This window comes from Cottoperca gobio, chromosome 9 (genome assembly GCF_900634415.1).
Source record: "Cottoperca gobio chromosome 9, fCotGob3.1, whole genome shotgun sequence".
NCBI lineage: Eukaryota > Metazoa > Chordata > Actinopteri > Perciformes > Bovichtidae > Cottoperca > Cottoperca gobio.
The window spans coordinates 25215655-25232577 of NC_041363.1; the positions used below are offsets into that span (position 1 = coordinate 25215655).

Sequence of the window (16923 nt, forward strand, 5' to 3'; positions counted from 1 at the left end):
CGGGCCTGATTTTGGATATTCAAACCTGCTACGTTTTGGATTTAATATTGACCTAATATTAATTGTATGTGCAAATGATGCATACATGGCCATTTTAATGAAATGTATCATGTATTTCTTTTATAAAAAGAACACATGTCCCTTGGGATCCCTGCCATTTCCATGCAAAATGTGAATTTGGTGAGTTTTTTATAAAGTTTTTAAACTTGGTGATCACAGCCATAGTCATGTGACAGGAGACCACATGGCTGCAGCACAAAGACAGCTCCATGAAGGGAAGTGATATAAGGTAAAATCAAGGTCAATATTTGGTAAATCGAAAATATGTTTATTGGCTGTCATTTCCAACGAGCTCATATATCCTTTAAATGTAGAAATAATAAGAAAAACAACATTTGGTATTGTCTATTTTGTGTTTATTTAATGCTAGCTCTAAAGAAGACATTATCATGCTAACACATGCTTTTCTTTTTAAAATGTGACAAAACGTCATTTCCATCACTTGTGATAGAAAAGACATATTGTAACGGAAATGACAATTTGAGTGTTATGGCTTATATCAGTGAAAAATAATGTATATTAAATTAAACAAAACACTTAATTGTTTCATACTGTATGGCAACACTGTAAAACAAATATATATGCTGATGTTGACACCTTCTCTTGTTCTTTAAGATGGCACGCAAGACCACATCAGAGAGATCAAAAGCTTACAGAGAAAGGATTAAATCAGACCAGGATAAATACCAGGAGTCCCTCAGGAAAGACAGAGAAAGATACCTGAAAAAAAAGGAACGAGGTGTTGTTAAATCTGTGTCAGAATTGTCCAAGAGAGAGAAAAGAAAAACTAGGAGACAATGGCGAACATGTCAACGAAACAGACGCAGGAAGTTGAAAAGAGTAGCTGTAGTAGAGAGATTTATGGCTGGAACAACCCCACCACAGTCACCAGAAGACGTTCTTGTTGACCCAGAACATGTCTCACTTGACAACTCCAGCTCCTATGAGTCCACCTGAAACACATCAGTTGCCGGCACCTGAAAACCACACACAGAGAAGAAGAGGAAGAAAAAAGGTTGCGAAGACAAGGGCGAAGGTCTGCAGAGATCTTCATGCAACAAATGCAAAGCTGGAAGATGCCTTAAGGAAGGTTGAGAAGTACAAGAAAAGATGTCACCGACTTAAGAAGGAAATGCTGATGGTCGATTCACCGAAGCTCAAAACCAAACAACAGATGAGACAAGGAACAAAAGATTTAAGAAGAACTCTGCTGTTTCACAACACAATTATTTCCCAAATAAAAAAGAAATATCAAAATATGCACGCTGCTAAAGATCAGCAATTGAGCGCCAAAGTTGTGGCTGGTAGGCTTTTGAAAAAATACCGCATGGTCCGCTTCGCTAAAAAGGAGTTTGGGTTCTCACCTAAGCTGTGAAGGGAAAACGTGACGAGGGCCACCAAACGTCGATACATCAAGCCAACAAAATCAGCAAAGAAGTGGAAGAAAAAATAACAACATTTATTGAGCGTGATAACAACAATAGGATAACAACAGGGAAGAAGGAGACAATTCCAAAGAATAAGAAAACAATGCAAAAGCACTTTCTGGTTGAAACAATGGGAGCGCTGCACAAGAAGTTTCTGATGGAGAATCCTGAAGTAACAGTCTCGTACAGCGAAATTTGCAAAAAGCGACCATTCTAGATGGTAAAACCAACAATCAGGGACAGAGACACATGCCTCTGTAAAATACATGCACATCTCCCGTTTATGGCAGACGGCTTTTTTATCACAAAGTGATTAAATGTGCCAAACTCAATGACCTTACTGAGTCTTTGGCATGCACAAATGCAAAAAAAGAGTGCATGTACAGGAAGGGCCCTGACTGTAATGATAATGAACTGCAAACTTCTGCTTTTGATATAAGCGAGCAAACGTGGTGGTTTGAATGGAGAAGCAAGGTTGAGGAGAGGGAGAAGAAGAAAAAGGATGGAACAGAAGAAAAGTTTAAAGTTCACTTCACAGCAAAGGAAAAAGTTCATGGGACTCTACATACACTGCTGAATGATTTTTCAGACCTACTTAAGAAACCCCAGACATCAGTATTCAGCTCTCAGAACCCTAAAGCAGCATTTAGGAGAGGATGCTATTATCTTGCAAATTGATTTTGTGGAGAATTATATGTGTAAATATGGGAATGAGATGCAAGCCGTCCATTTTGGTGATTCCCACCAACAAGCTACTCTCCATACAGGTGTGGCTAACACCAAAAATGGGGGGGTGTCAGTCTGTTCTATTGGCTCCTCAATGGGCCATGACCCATCAGCTACCTGGTCTCATCTCAACACAGTGCTCCCTTACCTCAAAGAGCTGAACCCAACAGCCACAATGCTGCATGCAATCAGTGATGGGACCACCACACAATACAGACCCAAGAAAAACTTCTTCTTGAGCAAAATCCCCTTTCAAATGGGATTTCAGGGGATCAAATGGAACTTTCTGGAGGCAGGACATGGAAAAGGCCCGGCTGATGGAATTGGTGCAGCAGTTAAACGGAAGGCTGACTCACTAGTAGTAAACGGTACTGATCTTCCAAATGGAAAAGTGCTGTATGAGCAGCTTTCAAAACAGCCATCTACTGTGAAGCTGATGTCACTGAGAAGGAGGAAATGTACAGTTTTCTTCTTGATGGCCTGCAGACTATCCGAGGAACAATACAGATACATCAGGTAGACGTTTTCCACCACACCCACAGGCTTTGTTATGCAAACATGATTTATGAGTGCAAAACACTTTCATTTTGTTTTCATCTGTACCGTGTGTAATTTCACTTCACTTCACTTGGTATATACTTTATGCAAGTTTCACAGATAAATACTGTGAGAATTCATTTTTAGCTCAAATTGAATTAAAACCAGCCTTAGAGGACAGGAATGTTTTAGTTTGTTTCAAAACAGGAGTTTAAATTTGATTTTGTTCTGAAGTTCAACTCACTTAGTTAACCCTTCATAAATGTTTCGATTTGTTAGCTTTGAAACGGATGACATTTCAAGCTGTATAAATCTATGGTTTCATAATTAGTCCTAAAGTTAGAATCTCAAAGATGTTTTTGTTAAACAAGTGCAAATCCAAAGAAACACATTTTACGTTCAGATGGAGACCACAAGTCAAAACTGTCAGTGTTAGAGTGAGGTCCAAAAATATATCTGCAGTTACTATTCACTGACAAGGAACCACCAAAGAGAATGAAACAGGGACTTGTACTTCAACAGCTTTCAGCACTTTTCTGCCAAATGATTTTATGTGCTTAAAGGTTAAAGTTTAGATGATGAAGTTCTTCCCTTAAAGAATTGTGGGTTTTTTTGTGTAAGGGATAATACAACTGAACATTGTTAAATGTTTTTGTGACGTGTCATTTCCAACACATGCAGTCTTTTCTGTCACACAATGTCACCCCCATCACAACATATTGTAACCAAAAATGCATACAAATTGACATAACCACATAAAAATTGTGCAGTTATAAGTACTATTAACTAATATTTTTCTGTATGATTGTGCCATGTAAGAAATTGATTGAAGACTTAAGCAAAGCAGTTCGAAGATATTTTTCATATAAAGAATGGAAAAAAAGGTTATTTTTAAAATCCTGAAAATAAATACAATTATACTTTAGGCCATCTCTGTGTGTGATATTTCATTGAACTATTTGAAAACACAAGGTATATTAAATCTTTTTTCTTTTAAAACAATATTTTGTGGTGTGATGGAAATGATGATTTCCTGACTGTTTTAATAAAATCACAAAAATTGTATATTATTTAAAGAAATTCAGCATAGCCACTATCAGGAAGTGTTAATACACAGGATGTAGAAATATAAACATATTGAAACATTTCTCAAAATATATTTAATTTCTAAAAGGTTCCAGACCAAAATGGTCCGTAGTTGAAGAATCACCACAATTAGAAATAACATATAGCCTAGGCTATATGTTATTTCTAATTTATACAAAAATAAAACATGTTTGAACCAAATGTATACATTTCCTACATAGAAATTCCATCAGAACCAAGAATTGTGCAGGAAATTATATATACAAAAGAATATAAATACATTTCAGGCAACAATAATGTGAGCATTTAATTTTAAAACGTTTTTATTAATTTCATAGAACTCTCGATTCAAAAATAGTAATCAAATGTCATTTAGTTTTACTACAATGCTGTGGGAGTGGATGAATGCTGGTCAGGTTTGTGCAGTCAGCTTGCAAGTAGAGAGTCACCAAACACGTTTCCATATGAGGTTTTGAGAAAATGAACATAGTTTTGCAGACTGCGGTTTGTAGAGTCCGACTGCTCCAGTCTGTCCTTCATGTTCTTCTGCTGACTCTGGAAACGACGCTCCATCTGAAGAAAATCAGAAACAACAAATGAAAACCACCATTTTGTATGTCGAACGCAAAGATTCCATGGACATCACGACGTACCTCCTCCTTACTTCGCTGTAACTGACTCTGCTCTGTTTTGGCTCGGCTCAGCTGGCTCTGCAGGTCTAAGGCTTTAGACTGAGACACTCTCTCTTTGGCCAAAACCCTCTGCATGCTGTCGTCCACCTGCAGGAAGGAAAACATGTCGACCTTTGTGCCTCACCAGGGACATCTTTGGATTTCTAATCTTACTAACATTTGTTTATACACACTGCAAACATTTTGGCAAGGTTGTGAGTTTTCTTTTGGATCTCAGCTCCTATAATATGTACTTGATAAACTGCGTAGCCAAAATACAGACTCTTAGACCCACAAGGACAAAAATGTCCTAATTGAAACCCATTAAAACATTTCTGATCCCATGGCCATAAAATCATGCATTCTATTATTTTAGGCTTTCAATTTAGAGCCCAGGCTTTTACTCTTAATAAATTCCCTACTTAATACAACCCCAGCTCGGATAGAATTAGATCAGATTATTGCAATCCATCAAAACACAATAATTTAGGACCTTTCGTGGTATCACTAAAACCTTCATCAGTGCACTTTTGATTCACAGCCTGCCCCAATTTGTCTTTGTCTGTAGTATTACTTTACTTCCACAACACTCTCACTAAATAGTCACAAAAGAGTCATTTCAGGCTTGAACTGCATTTTAAAAAGTAGAAGCAGCATGGAGGTACATGGGCAAGTGGTCAGGACTGTAACAGATGAGAGGAAGGTAAAAGAAGTATATGTTTCAGACCTGTCTCTGTGCGTCGTCCAGAGTTTGTTGCAGCTGTCTGGACAGGACGCTGCACTCGTGGGTCTTCTCCTCCAGCTGCTGCTGAACGCTGCGGATACTAGCTTCCTTTGACGGGAGAGCCTGAGACATCTCTTTGTTTTCTACCTTCAAGTCCTCCAGCCTCCTGCAACACACAGCACAGAAATCTACAGCTGCAGTTTGGAAAATGTATACAAACAAGTGCTTTGTTACGTATGCTATCACTGTGTACAAGTGATTCTTTTATCTGTATATATTCATTTTTCTAAAATCATTCTGTCAGTGTCTGTACCGCTCCAAGTTGTGAATTTTCTCTTTGAGGACGTTGTTCTCCTCCTGCAGCAGCAGGTTCCTCTGCTGGACCGTCTCCAGCTGAGTGCCTTGCTGTTCCACCTGTGAACAAACAAATCATGGAAGAAATAAGAAATCCAATTTTGATGCATTCATCCTGCATTATTACAGCCAATAGTTCTCTCCAGTTAAACTAAATTAGGAAGCATGATTTCTTGCAACAGATGACAGCCGAGAAGAAAGTAAAATGTGACTTTTTGAATGACATTTTCTTCTGAAAACCTCCTGAGAGATTACAAACAAAATCTCTAGTATAATTATGAGCTTCAAAACGTAAACGTATATCTGTAGCCAGCACTGTAACACTGTTTTAATATGTACAAGTGCTAGTGCATCAAGAATGACAGTATGGTACTGAGACTGGACCTCATCACACGAAGCATTTGTTTTATTTATTTGGCTGGTTTTGAAAGGGATTCAGAAGCTCAGGGTTCATGAAGTCCTGCAAAAGAAGTTCAAAATGAGGCATTGTTTTGTTTGAGGACATCGCACATTACTCAATCATCAACCTACTACATAAGAATTGCAATAAAGTACAGACTGGAATCCTTTTATTTAAAGGTCAGCAGCACAAAAGGACAATCCTTTTAACCCTTTCACAGCAGGAAGCCGACGAGGCTCAATATCGACTCTGCTGACATGACAATAAGGAAAACTTGTCTGTAAAGACGAGAAAGTTTCTAACTTTCATTAGTTATTTTGGTAAAGTGGAAATATTTGATCTGCCATGAGATCATTTTACCAAAACTCTGTCCAATTAACATGCCGGTTGTGAGTCATGTGACGTTTTACTCTGCTGAAGACGAGCTTTAGAGCACGGTCACACATGCCTGAAATGAACATCCGCCCCCCACTTACTTCCATGCTATGCGAGCAATGGGGCGAAGCAAAATCGTATCTTCGCTTCGTGTGGAGTTCAACTTTGGTAAACCTTCAGGTGAATGTCGCCACGTGTGACCGTGTTGAACCTTATGAAGGAGCTCTGTAACTGTGGGCTCCAAACCTCACGACTCCAGATCCTGTGACTTTAGTTTAAAACCTTCTATTTAACAGACTAACGACTGAAATACAACAAAGTTAACCTTCACCATTGCTCCTGTTTTTTTCCTCCAACTACCAAAGATATAACCAGACATGGGGAGTAACGGAGGACACGGAGCGGCGTTACGTGATTAGACACAAAACAAAAAGTAATTGTATTCCGTTACAGTTACTTAAACAATCAGATTAACGATGCATTCAGTAAAAATGGGGATTATTAGCCAAATAGATTTTAAAATACAGAAGGATATACTAGCACACGCATCACATCTCCTCACTACACCGGCCTCACAAAGTCTCCCACACTACAGCATTCTGCTTTTCTTTCTTTGCGTATTTTGTATCGATGTAATTACTTTAATATTTGTGATTAGGTTACTGACTACATTCTTTAACAAGTGATTAGTAATTATATTGGAATACATGTTTAAAGTGAGCCTCCCAACCGCGGCTATAATGTATCGCACAGGTTGTTTGAGTACCTTGTGTCTGACTTCAGAGAGGGCGGAGTTGTGCTCCATGTTCCTCCTCTGGTGGGCGTCGGCCTCCTGCTGGGCGTCTCTGAGCTGCTTCTCCGTCCTCCTCAGTCTGTCGGGCAGCGTCTCGAGCTCTCTGATCCGGCCCAGCAGCTCCCTCCTCACCTGCTCCGTCTCCCTCTCCAGGCTCACGTTCACCTCCCGCGCCTCCTTCTGTGTCAGCTCCAGCTTCAGGCAGCACTCCTCCGATTCCAGACGAACCTGCTGGACCTGCACAGAGAAGTATGACGTCACTACAACACCCTAAACCTCAACACTATCCAGCACATTCTAAAACCTCCTGTTTTCTGGACATGCTGATAAAACATCTATCCATTTACCCTTTCAACATAAAATAACAATGAAATGTTGACTGTCAGGTCCCTGGAATATTATAGAAAATGAGTTGAAGTCAAATGAATTGCCCTTATTTATTTATTTTAAGATGATCAAATATGTTTTACACAAAGACCTTTGTTTCAGTTTGTTTGTTGTTCTGTTATCAGCGCTCTTGTATTGTGTATTTGCATGTGCATGACGGGATATGTACATATGTATGTTTTGCTAGATGAGGTTTTGTGGGGGGAAACAAAAGTCGTTCTGCTATCTGATGTGTTTCCATGAGAAGTATAATCAATTTACAAAACTCATGCTCATGCTGTTTTCTCTACAGGGCATGTTTGTCTTTACGTCCACTTTGTCATTTACTGGATTCATAAAAGCAAATCATTGTGCAGACATTTGGTTGAGTAGTTGAAGTTACTTGTCAGTTGTTTGCAGGTTTGTAAAGTGAAGCAGCATCACTCAGAGTGTGACTGAACCTTTTTCTTGTATTTCTCCACCAGGTTTTCGTGCTTCTTGATTGACGATTTCATCCGACGGGCTTCAGACTGCAGACCTGCGAGCTTCTCCTCAGACGATGTCACCTGACTCTAAATATGACAGAACATTATGAAGCCGTACAAGAAGCTGTCAAAACTTTAAACCCGTAAAAGAAGCACAATTAAATAAAACACATTTTTAAAGCAATTTACATGATGATGATGATTCTCGAACACTATCATAACGTAGTCCAACATAAATACCTATTCTCAAATCATCTGCAGAGTTTCCTGAAGCTACCTTGAGTCTTTGGTTGTCCAGCTTGGTGGAGGTGCTTTCAGCGCTGAGGTGATGAAGCTGATCCCTGAGCTCCTCCCTCTCCGCCCGACTCCTCTCCTCCGCCGAATGACGCTGAGAGTTCAGCTCTGTCACCTGACTGTGATGGAAGCAGGCATGTAAAGCTTGAGTCATGTTGTCGTCACAGTTCTCACCATTACAGATATGAGTCTCCTGCCACAGAGCTTGATTGGGAGCTGAGGTCTGAGAGGACGACTCTGTTATTTAATGGTCTTTCATGCTTTTAGGTTGGAGAAAGTCCTCTTCACAAATACATTTTATTTTGCATGAAAGGTTTGTTTTGCACATGGTTCACAAAGACGGACAATGTAAAGGTCAGAAAGAGACAAAGACAGCTCTGAGCAACAGTTCAATAAGATTAGAGGAAATCACCGTGATTGGTAAGAGAAACAGGAAGCATCAACATGTGTCCAAAGAGTCTAATTGCACCGTTGTGGTTTAATAATGATCGAGGGTGACGCTTTTCTGGACTTGAAAATAAATTCTAAATCCAAGGGTATTTAAGGTGAAAATGGTTCAAACTGTATTCTCCCATCATGCAACACTGTGGGGACATCGACTAAATTCAAAGTTGAATCTTTACATTTCATTTAATTCAATCTTTTGGGGACATTTAAAATTTAAAATACATTTGGTGTATTTATTCTTTATTAAAATAGCCATTATTGTAGGAAATATTAAAACATCAACTATTTTAACTGTAATATAGCTGATTCCAAACTAATGTACAGATTTTCTAAATTATAACTATTATCTGCAATAGCATGTAAAACAAAACCTTTCAAATGTTTTGACATTGAATATTTGTTTATTTTGTTTTATATAACAGAATATACCACAGTATTAGAAATGCTGCTTTACATTCAGTGTGTAATCACATTTGTTTCGGAATCATCTTTTTACAACCTTATTAGATCGACTGACCTTAAAAAGAATGTAGAATAATCACATGAGATAATAAACTGGTGCAGAGGCGGAGACTTTTTTCACATAATCATTTTTGTTTTATCAACATTGAGGTTTCATTTTGTTCTAAATAAGTAGAATGTGAAAATGTTTTTTGGGCGTTATTGCTGCACATCATGATGTTTTACAGAAACAAACTAAGTGTGTGTCTCACATGGACTCACCCTTTGAGAGCAGAAATGTCCTCCTCCAGCTGTCCTTTAGCGGCTCCCTCTTTAGAGTGGCGGAGGCACCAGTCACTGGATGTGGACAGAGCTTGAGCCAACTGGGCTTCCTTAAACAAAACACACATTTGTATTATAAGGATTTCACTTAAGGTATTATTTTTAGTTACTTAGTTAAGATAGTTGCAACAAACATCTCAAACTGATTCCTTACTTAAGCGAGATTGATTTTTAGTAATTATTGTTTTGTAAGGTTAAAAACGTAGATTCATAATGTTCGAAAATTCAAAGGAAAAGACAGCTAAGTGAGACCAATGTGGCAAGACATACTGGATAAAACAAATTCAAATAATCTCTCCGTTAATATGACAAAGGAAGAAGTATCTTAAATATAAGACATGAAGGAAATGAACTCAGCTCATAGTACACTTTGTAGAGGTTAAGTAGCCGTTTATATTTCCTTAAGATTCTTCTTTTAATTGTTCCTACGGGTGATTGTGCAACGCCTGACCGATTTGAAGGAATACCTTAAGATTAAAACACAACATAAGGAAAACTTAAGTATTTACGGCTGCTGCATGCAGAATAAACCACAGAGAGGTTTGTGGATCAACCTAAAGAACCAGCACTTTGTAGAAGGCTTTGTGTACACAGCACTCAACTCTGCCCACCACTCTGATGTTCTGTGAGGATTCAGTGGTGTAGACCTGCGATAACTCTGAATACTGACCTTCTCCTGCAGCTTTTCCTCGAGCTGCCTGGCAGACTGCTCGGCTCGCTCAGCCTGCTGGGTCAGCAGGGCTAACGCCTCCTGGTCTTGCCGCCCGTGCTCCTTTTCCTCCTCCTCTCTCCGCTGCCTCAGAGCCTGCAGCTCCTCCTGCAGAGCCAGCAGCTCCTCCTGCTGCTGCTCGTGGCTCTGCTGCATCCTCTGCTCCACACACAGAGGGAAACATACATTTACACCCATTTTCAGTGGTGGAATGTAACCAAGCACGCAGTATTGTATTGAGAGGTTTTGTCACATTGTGTGTATTGTTATGCACCAAAACGCTGAGGCAAATGTGACCGAAGTATAGAATCATTATATATAATCATATATAATATCATTACAGTATCAGCCTGCTGCATGCTGATGTAGTAACACTGATTGGTCATGTAGATAGCAGAAGAACCAGAGTTTTAATCCCTCAGAGCTGAAATATGTTTCCTTGTTATACTGACAGCAGCGGAAAGATGAACAACGGGTCCACATGTGCCAGTTACAGTGTTTGTGTTTTATTGTATTGTATGTTCACAGACCTGGATCTGAGCAGCCAGATGGACCTTTTCAGCTTCTGTTCTGTTCAGCTCAGATTCCAGATGGCCGCGGGTCGACTGCAGGATTCTTGAAAGCTCCTCCGTCTGCTTCACATTGTCCTGCCACAATAGAGTGAAGCAGAGGGTGAGGGGGACTTTCTAGTTGTGAACACCTGAACCTTAAAAAGGTGTGCGAGAGATATCAACCTTTTTCTACCAAGCTATGACAGGATACAACATTAGTAAAAAAATAAATGGTGTCGTAGTAGCACAAATCTAATGGTAAGTTTCAAACCTTTTCAAAGTCCAAATGCTCAGCCAGCTTAAAAGCCTCTTTCTCCCTGTTGGCGAGTTTGACCAAAAGTCGCTGTAAGAGAAGAAGAAAAACATGAAACATGAGCTCTGATGTCTGGCGGCTGATGATAACGTACAGTACTGAATATGACCAGCTGACAACACTCACATTGTTCTCTGCTTCGCTGTCAGTCAATTTCTTCCTTAAGGCATCTTTCTGTTCTGACCACTCAAATGATTCTCTCTGTGGAAACAACAACGCAGCAAATAACAGTCAGAAGACAATTATTGCACGTTGGCATTTGACTCTCCTTGAGTTTTTCTTCTACTTCCTATACCTCGTATTCACTCCTCTCTCTGAGGAGCTCTCGAAGGCTGCGATTTGTGTTGTCAAACATCTCGATCTTCTCTAGCAACAACTCCTGCTTCCGCCGAAGTGAAACCGCGTGCAACTTTGACAGCCTCTTGTCCTACAAGAAATAAGTGAATAAGTTAAAACACGATCATGTACAGCAAAATAAGTCCTCCTCCATTGCTTCATCCTTCATCTGTCCTTCCAGATTTACCTTAGCGAAGCTGTCGGTAGTTTCCTTCAGGGCTGTCAGCTGATTAGCTACTGCTACACCGTCGATTTCTGCTTCTACGAGCGCCCTCAGGAGCACGTCTGTCTCTCGGTGTTGACTCCTAGAATCCAAACTGTAAGCAAGAGGGAAAAACACTAACTGAAATAAGATAAGATAACTGAGCCAGGTGTTGTGGCAGCACAAAGACAGATATAAGTACAGATAAAAAGAGATCAAAAATAAATAATAAAACTTTGATACAAATAGAAGTAAAAATAGAAAGTATACAAGAACAATTAGAGACAAAGTTACGAGGTAAAGTGACAATGGTGTGGTTCTTAGCAGCAAGTCTCGTATATATTATTAAACAGAATATAATAAGAATAATATATACTGTGATTAAGTAATGATACTTAGTGTTGTCTTTATTATAAATATAGCAACATAATATAGATATAATAGAGTACTGCAGGAATGAGTCCTATAAACCTGGAGTTAGCCGTTTTGCACTCGTGTATTTTGAAGCTTAAACGTGTCTTTAAAAAAGGCGGTTGCTAACAAGTGTCTAAATGAGACTATTAATCGTCATCACGCCAAACACTAGTCGCCTTTAGCTTAGTGGTGGTGACGTTAAAGTCATGCAACCGTGGTGTAGTTTGTTTATAGCCTTTAATTAAAGCTACAAAAATCATAACTGTGGTGTTCATTTGGGATTATTATCTTGCTGATCATGTTATTATCATAAACGCTTGTTTGCCATAGAACTTATTTTCCCATCCCATTAGCTTTTTGTCAGAGGAACCAGTGCGATGCAAACGTTCATGTAATTAGAGAGTAAGACAGTATAGAGTATGTGGTATAAGATATAATTATGGTGCAATGTAATAATAATAATAATAATAATATAATAATAATAATAATATAATAATAATAATATAGTATAACATAATATAGGGGATTGACAACAACAACATACTTCTAAAAATTGCTGGATGTTTTATTGTCTCATTTTTGGACAGTAGCAGTTTCCACCCAAAGAAGACACATCATCACAAAACAACATATCCCCAAAAATGAAAAGTAGATAACTTTAAGTTAAAGTGTGTTAGAGGGTTTCCTTTGATTATGAGGCATCAGTACAAAGCTTTGTTATTTTCAAGCTGCTGAAGAGGCTCTTACTTCTTTAAATGACGAATGCTCTCTTGCTCTCTGAGGAGGACACTGAGGTTTTTGGATACTCCAGCGAGCTCTTCTTCCTGCTCCTCTTCATCACACTGATGTCCCATTCCACTTTCTGATCGATGCTCCACTCTGCTTCTCTGATCCTAAGACACAAACAAACACAACTCTCAACCAAATGTACTACAGGGCTGTACACTAAACAATACATATCTGCACTGAATTCAGCAATTGAACCTGGGGCTGAAATATTTTTCTTAAAGGAAAAGATATTAAACCTCTGAAGTATTTAAAGTAGGAAATGCTGCCTAATTCCACATCAATAAAACATGCTGCATGTCAGTGTGTATCTTCCATTTCATCCAATCTGAGCACCAACATGTTTGGAACATGTTTATGAGCTTATTTATTGAAAATTCATACAAAAATCTATCCATCATCAGTCTATATTATTCCTTATCACATTTCTGCTCTGAATGTTGCTGTTTCAAATAAACATTAAAATAAATCATGACATCTTTAAATGTAAAGCAACCAACTTCAGTCCTTGGTAAACAAGACATGAAATTAGACGATTAGTTCTATTCTGTTGTTTAAATGTAGTTTTGTTTCAGTACTCAGTGCAAACCTGTCTATCCTGCCAGAATATCCCATACTCTTCAGAAGTTAATTTGCCAGCATATTTATTATTTGTCTCTGAATGAAAGCATTGCAGTGAGAGGTAAACACTATAAAGAGACCTGGCACTTGTACGAGCCCACATCCCATCTGCAGGACAGTCTTCCTGGAGGAATCCACGGCGTCCGGACCTTTGGCCTCCCTCCATCTCCCCTCACCATAGCATCTTTTGTCCTATACTGCAGGGGGGGTCCACAGGTAAAACACTTAAGACCTATTGTAGCATCCCTATCTTCGACATAATTATGTCCATTTAATTTTTAAATCTTTAAAAAACACATTAAAAAGGGAAAAAGTACAAGGGACTATGAATCAACTAAAATACCAGGCAGGTGAGTACATTTTTGAGGTACTTGTACTTTACTTGAGTATTTTCTTTTCATTGAATGCATGCCTTTTTCTTGAGTATTTCTACACTGTGGTATTGTTACTTTTACTGGAGTACAAGATTTGAGTACTTCTTCCTGCACTGTGAATTTTACATATTAGCTAATAAAGTACTCTGCATGTGTGATAAACGTTGATCACCATGCATACATCGGCAGTCAGAAAATGACCTATAAAAACGTCAACCTGTATTTCCAGTGTAATAAACCACCAGTATAATAACCTGTGGGGTCTTGCTCGGACTCCTCCTCATATGAACATGTACAGGAGTGCTGTCCGGTACATGGACGTGAACCGGCGGCGGAGGTGAATCCCGGGTTTTCATCCTTTCGAGACGTTACAACAACATTCAGACCGCGTTCTGTACAAAATAAAGAAACACACCAATATTTAAAAGGCTAAAGTGTAGTTCGTTGTTACCGTGCTAAGTTAGCAGCTACATGTTTCCAAGATAAATCTCGACGTCTGTCTGCTTTGGAGCGGACGGTTGTTTGGAACGACAAACCTCCTCTCTGATTGGCTCGTTTGCAATATCCCCGTCTGTGATTGGGGGAGGCGAGTTTACGATAGGCGTTGTCCGTAGTAACCACTGAAGAAAAGGGTGATATTTCCATGTTACGCTCCTCTTTACTTAAACTCCACTCAGAAGGAAATATCGGTATTGTACTTTTCACTCCACCATATTTGTCTGTCTGCTTTAGTTTTTTTTACTTGCTGCTATTCTTGGCCAGGTCTTGTGAAGAAGATCTTTGATCTAAATGAGAGAAACCTGGTTAAATAAAGGCTAAAAATAAATAAATGAATTAGAGATCGTTTTATCCCCTTTATTTGTGATTAACTGAAGATAAAGTGTTCCTTTATGTGTTGGGGAATTCTCCTACTTACATTATTTTAAGATTCAGATTTTATGAAGTTTTAGTATACATTAAGTGGTCAGTAGTATATCAAGTAATTAGAATGAGTTCCAGATTTACCAGCTGCAACATTAAAGTGCATTAATGCATCAAAAATGATAATCCAATCATATATATTGTATTGTCACTGTGGTATTACTACTTTTAAGATCTGAGTACTTCTTCCTCCACTGCTTTTTAGGGATATGTGGTTCTCACAGGACAGCAACGCCACAAAAATAAGATGATCTAATGGAATATGATGCATTGTTGTACATTAAACTACCCAACAATATATTAAAGAGTTACAATTAGCTCAACCTAAAACATATACAGCAGTAAAATGCAACCTGCACATTAATGCAGCAGTAATATTAATCCAAAATCATAAGTTATAATAGTAAAACACTGACAGGTATCATTTTACCATTCATACTTTAAGTACACTTTACTGATCATACAAACATGCTTTAAGAATGCAGGACTTTTAATTGTAGTGGAGTATTTTAACAGTGTGGTGTTTTTTAATCTGATGGGTCATATATTTTGGGTACAGAGCTAAATATGTATCATATAAATGACATGTTATGTGCTGAAGTTGGACAATAAATCTGATTCTGGTACTAACCTATATTTACTCCAATTTCTGTATTCAATAAATAAATAAAAATTAAGCCTGAATCCCACATAATTCATATATAATTTGAAGAACACATTACTAGATTGCATGACTTTTACTTGTAGTGTTGTTCATAAGACTGTATAAAATAGGTGTTATTGTACTGTAATGTACGCAGTTAAGAGAAGGAAATAGTTGAGATGACGACACTTCCGCCCATTGGTTAGCCTGAAAAATCAAGCTAAACTACTCGCTTCTTAAATTCACTAATCACGATATAGTAGTATATGTACACTAAAAGTTAGTGCTTCTTGGTGGAGTTAACATACTTTAGTAATGATAAACTTTCGACTGGTATTTGATAAGGGAACGACATTGATGTTAGCTCACCTCAGTTAAAAACAGCTAACGCTAGCTAGGAGTTTAAGCTAAGCTAGTTTGAAATTAGCCTTCCATGTGCGTCAGAGGAAGCAGTGATGTACAAGATGGTAAAGCAGCAGGAGAGGTTAACAATAATGCAGTATATCTCCTTAGTACTGTTGTTTCATCCCGCTGCATACCAGCCCGGTGATGCGTGTGCTGCTGCCGTGGAGGACGAACGGGGGACCAGCAGCAGCGCCGCCCTGATACTGTGCAGGGCGTGCGGACACGAGCTGGCGGTCGGGACGGACATTCACTTTGTTCAAAGCCGACTGGCTCTCTCCAGCCGCAACGACACGTCGATCGGGGGCCGAAGGGTTAACGTGCAGCTTTTCGAAAATCCCCACGGACACCAGTTTGAGGTGATTACGTTCAGGAAGGCGAACGTTACCCAGCACTGGCCGGCAGATAAACACTTCTCCTGGTTCCCGAGGTTCTCGTGGACGCTGGCCACCTGTCCGCGGTGTAACACTCATTTAGGTGCGTACGAACCCGTAATGGTGCAAAAATGCAGTATCCATCTTCAAAATCTAACATTTATAAAGACGGTATTACTGGGAACAGTTTACAGGCGGTGTTCAACGTTTCGGTCACTTAAGATAATTAAACTATTTAACTATTAATATGCTTAATTGTTAAATATATATTAACTTATATTTAGATTATAAATTAAGACTATTATAGAGTACAACTTAAATAAAAAGTATTACACTCATTTACCTTTTATGAGGTATTTATATATATATTTTTTAAATATGCTATTAGCTGCTGTAATAAGTATTTTGTTATAATGGAACAACTTTTAAGTTATGCACACTCCTGCAACTTCTCATGAAATTCTTGTTTTAAGTTTAAGATGAAGATTTGAGATACTTGTATTTACCATCTGTGGTAATCAGGATTTTGTATAGCAAGTCTTGAATATTAAATCAAAGTAAATAAATTAAGTTATTTACACTCCTCAGAATGACATTCTTGTATTACCATAGTTTCATAATTTATCAACAAGACTTTGTCATCATAAGACTTAGTCTCTACGAGACAAATAACTCAACAAAAAAGTTAGAATAATCTGTTTAGTGGGTACCAATAGTTACATTTTAATTAGGGAGCATGTAACACGTGT

General features: G+C 38.5%; 1 protein-coding gene and 1 long non-coding RNA gene across 7 annotated transcripts; one reads left to right on the forward strand and one right to left on the reverse strand.

The window, feature by feature from the left end:
- Positions 1 to 135: 135 nt before the first annotated feature.
- Positions 136 to 3675, forward strand: LOC115013250 (uncharacterized). The gene is made up of 2 exons (XR_003832780.1): positions 136 to 289; positions 676 to 3675. It is a non-coding gene; the product is annotated as an uncharacterized LOC115013250 (long non-coding RNA).
- A 466-nt stretch (positions 3676 to 4141) lies between these two features.
- LOC115013269 (outer dense fiber protein 2-like) lies at positions 4142 to 16282 on the reverse strand. Of its 6 annotated transcripts, none has more exons than XM_029439418.1 (19): positions 15768 to 15896; positions 14286 to 14619; positions 14089 to 14191; positions 13541 to 13657; positions 12801 to 12946; positions 11625 to 11754; positions 11397 to 11528; positions 11228 to 11302; positions 11060 to 11131; positions 10768 to 10884; positions 10199 to 10396; positions 9469 to 9578; positions 8282 to 8417; positions 7981 to 8091; positions 7127 to 7390; positions 5545 to 5645; positions 5235 to 5397; positions 4501 to 4615; positions 4142 to 4409 (listed from the first exon to the last, which is right to left on the reverse strand). In XM_029439418.1, exons 2-19 carry the CDS (start codon positions 14477 to 14479, stop codon positions 4282 to 4284), a joined length of 2412 nt encoding a protein of 803 aa, XP_029295278.1. In that variant the 5' UTR covers positions 14480 to 14619; positions 15768 to 15896; the 3' UTR covers positions 4142 to 4281. The 6 variants fall into 6 exon arrangements, with proteins under 6 accessions (XP_029295278.1, XP_029295277.1, XP_029295282.1 ...); XM_029439417.1 differs by having other exon boundaries at positions 4490 to 4615; XM_029439422.1 differs by lacking the exons at positions 14286 to 14619; positions 15768 to 15896 and adding an exon at positions 16189 to 16282 and having other exon boundaries at positions 4490 to 4615; positions 14089 to 14226.
- Positions 16283 to 16923: the final 641 nt, after the last annotated feature.